Genomic DNA, 6,000 nt, shown 5'->3' with positions numbered 1-6,000 from the left:
ATTTCTATAGGTAATTAAAACTCAAATCTATGGGCTATTGGAAAAAAATACCAAATAAAAACTTGTAAATCCATTTAAGCTTTCGAACAGGATCCATTAATAGCAAATGGAAATTAAGGAAGCTGACAATCAACAAACAGCCAACGGTAATAAAGAAGGTGAATGAAATTTAGGGGGATGGTGAGATAACAGGTTTCCCGAGGGCACAGCGGTAAGCTGGTAGAATTTTGTATCTGAATCTTTGTTTAACTAAAAGTGACATTTATCTGGGAAATCTGACGCCACCACTGTGTTGTCTTCACATTTTCACTGGCTTCATAATGCCGCTATTTGTTTACAGCGCTTTTGTCACCTCCGGCCCTCAGCTCCCACTCCTATTCCGCCAACCGTCCATGTAACCTCCTTTCCACTAACCGTTCATGAAGGGAGAAAACCGGTAGCTTGCTTCATGAGGGTTCTCTCTCTTTTGCCCGTAGTCGCAGACCAGCGTACAGGGAGTGCCACATATGGCCAGTCTGTAAATTGTAGCTTGTGCCACTGCGCATGCGCGTTGCACCGACGGCACACACACGCGCGCGCGCTGCTGGCATCATGCATGAAGTCAGTGCAGAGAGTGATTGGGAGGAGAGCAACTTTCCGGCACCGCTAGCTGGCAGTGGCAAATCCTTGACTCGCTGCGACGAGCCGATAAACTGACTACACCGCCACCAGGCTGCCAAGCTGCCTCCTTGGAGTATCTCCAAACTTCCTGCCTCTTCCCGCTGCGAGTTGGTGCTTCTGTCGGGGGTGATAAAGAAAGGCTACCAAAAGGGATAAAGTTGTCCAAGAATGTGGTTTTGTGTCTTGCAGCAGTGATGGAGACTTACTTTTGGATACCGTTATTATTCCTGCCACTGGTTCGCTGCCAGTTGCCGGAAGTTAATGCAGGTAAGAACAGCCTGTTTCTTGATGTTGTTCACATTCAGATTTTTAAATGAGATTGTTACGAATGCCAGCGTCGGTAAGTCTGTCAAACTGACTTTTTTAAAAAAAAAAAAAGGGCTTCCAAATATAAGCGGGGAATGAGGGGACACAACTTTTGTGCTGGGAAAGTTTTTTCTGGAAACGTTGAAGCCGAGACCACAGAAAGAGCAACAGAGAGAAAGAGAACTAAGTTTCGCGCAGCTAAATTTAGCACAGAAGGTGCAGCGTTCCCGTCTTCAGGCGTGGGAAGGTTTCAGGATAGTGGGGTTAAGCACACAGCTGAGAAGTGTCTGCAAAATTTGCAGAAAGTTGTGGTCGGTTCCAGAGGAAGGGGTATGCGCATTCCTCTTTAATGGCTGCAGACTTTCCTATCGACTTCCGGCTTGCATCTGGAATGATAGGAAGTGGAAGTACCTCACTGCTTCTTTTGCTGTCTTAATGTGATTGCCTTTGGTAGCACGTTATCATTAATAACTGTGCAGAGTTGAAACTCCCCAATGTATATTTGCGTATGTGTGTACATGTCGGTTTTCAGGGATATACGCATGAAAAAGTAATGTATCTCGGTGGCTCGGAGGGGAACAATATAGTCTCAGCACATTATCCAAGGTATGGTCTTGTACTGAGTATGCGAGACATGTGTGGATTGTCAGCAGCTGTATGCAGTTGTGCAGACAGAATCTGCGTGCTGAAAGCATATGCATACAGCCTGCAAGCACCTGCGTAAACACAGCACCTATGTACAGACTGTATACAAAGCGTATCTGTGTAGAGACGAGCACCATTTGGCCTTCCTGCGTCGGAGGTTCAAGCCCAGAAACGGCCAAACCAAAGTTAGTCATCAAATGAACAGCAATCGCTTCGTCACAGTCTTGCAGTCAAACAACATTCGACAAAATGATCAAAGCCCTTCTCATTAGCAGAAAAGTGTGATCTTGGCTGACTTGTTTCGGAAGGGAGGGCGTAAAATGCCGTAAAATGATCTTGTATTACAAAAGTGTCGGGTAGGGATGCTAGAAATAGAAATATCGCGCATAATATACAATGATCGATGGCGATACTGACCATGTTGCTGCAGATATTGCACGTGAGTGTGTGAGTGTGTGAGAGAGAGAGATTTAATGACAAACACTGTATATACAAGGTTGAGATTGTGCTTTTCGCATTTACAAATACTTGCTCTTGTGCAGCAATGTCTACTCTGTGTCTCTGCCATAAAGCATAGCTACTCTAAATTATTTGTTGTATTATAGTAATGACTAAACTATTCTGACATTTTTGTTTGTTGTATCGAAATATCATACAACGACTGGGTCTGTCGTTTATTATCTACTTCGTCGTGTTTGTGGCTGTTGCTTTACAACTGCTGTAAGTACTAGTGCATTATCTTACCTTAGACTGAAGGAACGCCTGCATCTTCACGTGACCGGAAATATAATGAATCTGCGGAAACCGCTTCCCTTCATGTTCCCGGGGAAAAAATTGTTCGCATGCCAGGCAAGGGACAGATGGTTTCTGTGTTTCAAGATTGACTACCCTATTTAAAACAGAGTGGCACAGCCGAACTCTGGATGAAAGAGCAAAACTGTAAGACTTATTGTGCACTCCTACACTGTTTTCAGTTTTCACTGAAGTTCTTGTGTTAATTTCTTATAACTGCAGCAGTATTGTCTGCAACAATTAGATCCACCTCCGTCGCTTTTTGTGTCTGTTAGACAGAAAGAAAATGTGTGTGTGTGTATTTGCGAAAGATTGCTTTGGGGTATTTGCTTACATTCATTTTGCACATTGAATTCACGAACACCAAGTGCCCCTTGTGACCTCAACTGCCCCCGCGGGATAGTTGTTCATCTGCACGAATTTTCTTTAGCCCAAATTTAGACGTGAATGGAGAATCGAGCTAGTCGTCGTTTCCAAAGTGTAAAGATCCGATTAATTTTCGAAAAGAAATTTCGCTGCTTTGCATAGAACGTGATTGGCAGATGACGTGGGAGAAGCAGCGGTTTTACCGAGAGGCTGCTGAGGCTGATTGATTGCCCGGCCAGGAGATGTCGGCCCCAAGTTGATAACAACATTTTGACATCGATAAAAACTGCAGCCTGACTGTACAGCCACTGGTCCATCTGGCCCTCTGTTTGTCTCTCTCTCTCAGAGTGCTCCTCAGTCTCTCTCTCTTTCTCTCTCTGGGAACAAATTCACACATATGCTTCTTGGTATGTTATTAATATCAATAGATTCATCTTTCATCGACAGAGATGACAATCAGTCAGTGTTGTCTAAATAATGCTGGCAACATGCTGTTACAAACCCTATTCTTTATTTCAGCCTTATTCTTACACATCAGCCTTCTCCCGATCTGGGTGCTTGGTTAATGCTAACTTCTAATACCCAGCAGTGTAGATAGATTACAGATTACTAATATAGAAATAATGTGTAATCTCAACTCGCTCATCATCTTCGGCTCTCTTATTAGTATCTTCTTGTCTGCTCGCTTTGTAGTGTAGTCCTGTAGTCATTTATAGGCAGTTGCGATTTTTTTTGGTGCCCGTTTCCCCTATTTAACTCGTGCAAAGCTCAGACTGTAGTATCAAGTGTTTTAAGCCATGCATCGGTATTATTAACTTCAAAAGTGCTTCACGCTTTACATGGCTGTCTGCGGTTATCACTCTGCTTTTACTTGGATGTAATTAACAGAGAGCTGACGAACCCTCCGATACTGGTCTTCAGCTTTGATGATTGATCTAGATGGAGCGTGGCCTTTTCAACCTCTTGGATAATTGAAATGAATTTGGTGATCAATTTACTGGAGTTATGTTTGATGTGTCTGTGGGATGGGGGTGCCACGAAAGCAAACCATTGCTTTTTTGTAGATTCGGTGTTGACAAGGCAGGACAGAAACGATCTTCCGACACAAGAAAGCTCACCCGCCATTTTATCCAAATACCCTGCAATTTTAAGCCTCGATGCTTTGCGTGCAAACGAGTGCCTCCTCAGCTGTCTATTTTTGTTTTCGGAGTGATTTGTCTTCACTTTCATCTGAGGCTGCAAAGAATGTGACTGTGGTGGCAATGTGTAAGACAGACAGAGGGGGAGAGAAATGGGGGCTGGGGGATGGAGAGAATGTATCACGACGATAAGGATCAACAACATTCTTCTAACGCCGTTGTGAAAGTCAGATCACTGATTCCACAGTCCATGTCCATTTGACTACACTCTGGAAGTGACTTTTATGACTGAGCTCTACCTTTGCCATTACTTCGCTGCAGTATGGTACTCGACAGACGTCCGTTTCCATCATTTCCATGCCACTTCCTTCTCAGGCCATCTGCAGATTGATGACAACCGAATCAGCTAAACATTATTGAAACTTTGATCATATTGAGCTGTGAAGTTTATAATTTTAAAGGCTCTATTGTTTGTATAATGCACTCTTCATTCTTCAGCCACATCCTGATATTAATCATGAGTCTTTGCCCGTCCTGCTCCGGAGCACTGTCCATGTGGGGATCGAATATCATATTGTTGCCCTCTGAGAATGAACAGAGTGTTATGTATTTCCAAAAAAGCAAGCCAGCTTCAGTATAGCAGCAACAAAAAGGAATCAACGAAAAGGACTATGTAACAAAGTCCACAATAGGCAAGTAATGAAATGTCAGTGTAACGCAAAAGGAAGCCTATGAAACGAGAAGAAAGAAAGAGTCACATTTGGAAGATTTATACGATGGCCATCCAATTTATATTCCCGCGACAGGAACTTCAGGTAACAGGCGTCTCCTCGCACAGACGTCACCACCAGGTCGTTAGCCAGGAGGAAAAATGACCTTTATCTCCTTGTCTGTGGCTTGCCCATGCGAGTCCTATGAATTTCGCTAGCTCGTTGTTACACTGACACATCCCCCAACATAGCTTCAGCGTCTCCCTTACGAGCTCCTCTTGAAGGAGTGACCACTCTGACCACAAAGCTTGAGATGTGGAGGGAAAGCGGAAACGAAACACAAACTCCAGCACATCACACCCTTCCACAGAATACCTAACAAAAAAGGAACTCCCTCAAATCAGTGCTTTGTCCGTAGGGACAGCTGAATGCGAGGGAGCTGCCGCTGGCACAGGAAATTGAACGGTGATGCTACTTTCTTATCCTGGCCTATCATGCTCTGACCCCGTGATGAACTGCGGACGTCGTAGTGACCTTCGACAGACACGAGCTCCCACACATGGTTCTACGATTATAGAATTTTATACGGAATCCGGGCTACGGACATATCTTTGCCTGTTTGTAATCAGTTCTTACTGTAAAGCACCGTTTCCATAAAAAAAAAAATTGAACTACATGATTGAGCAAATATTTCTGTTAGGAAATCCCAGGGGCTCACAAAAGTGTGTGCATGCGCACGTGCGAATGATTCTTAGATTTTTCTCACGGGGGGAATAATTGCATTGTTATATACATTAGTTTAACAATATATATATATACACATTATGTGCTGCTATTTATGTAAACTTGGTTGCTTTCAATCTGAATCGCCAACAAAGAAATCGTTGCCAGATTTCCCGCGAGAACCTATAACGACTCTTCCCTGCATTCATTACATTCTTGTTTCAGATTGTTTGGAAAACATTTGGTCTTTTTTGTGCACTGAATTGAAAAGCATTAGGATGCGTCAATTAGAAAATAAAGTTATGCCATAGAAAATGATCGTGTACAGGTTATGATCACGAACAATTAATTTCATTGCATTTTGTTGTCAGAAATCCAAACACTTGCATTTGGAGTTTCGTGCCATGTTCTAGCGTTTGCTAACCCCTGCGCACTACCGGATGAACCATTAACCACTGCCTCGCACTGCGAGTCTTAACAGCGGTTACCGAAGCTTGCGTGCCGTGCGTCGCAGCCGGACACGCATGCGCACTACCCCAAGCGCTGCCTGTCGACGTCCTCACCCACCTCGCCCACCGCAAAGATTCCGAGCTAGAGAGGCTGCTAGGGCAGAGGGAGAGAATCATGGTAGAGTGGCACTCACGACACAAAAGGCAGCG

The 6,000-nt window shown here is 44.0% G+C and overlaps 1 protein-coding gene across 1 annotated transcript in view; it reads left to right on the top strand.

The window, feature by feature from the left end:
- Positions 1-544: 544 nt before the first annotated feature.
- LOC112573666 (receptor-type tyrosine-protein phosphatase T-like) overlaps positions 545-6,000 on the top strand; it is a 106,175-nt gene continuing 100,719 nt past the window's right edge. Inside the window, exon 1 of the mRNA XM_025254235.1 lies at positions 545-927. Within this exon, the coding sequence (XP_025110020.1) occupies positions 855-927 (73 nt within the window). The 5' untranslated portion in view covers positions 545-854. The remainder of the gene's footprint in view (positions 928-6,000) is intronic.

This window comes from Pomacea canaliculata, linkage group LG10 (assembly GCF_003073045.1).
Source record: "Pomacea canaliculata isolate SZHN2017 linkage group LG10, ASM307304v1, whole genome shotgun sequence".
In the NCBI taxonomy this organism is placed as follows: Eukaryota; Metazoa; Mollusca; class Gastropoda; order Architaenioglossa; family Ampullariidae; genus Pomacea; species Pomacea canaliculata.
The sequence above is the reverse complement of the archived record's forward strand: the minus strand, read 5'-3'. Positions and strand labels throughout refer to the sequence as shown.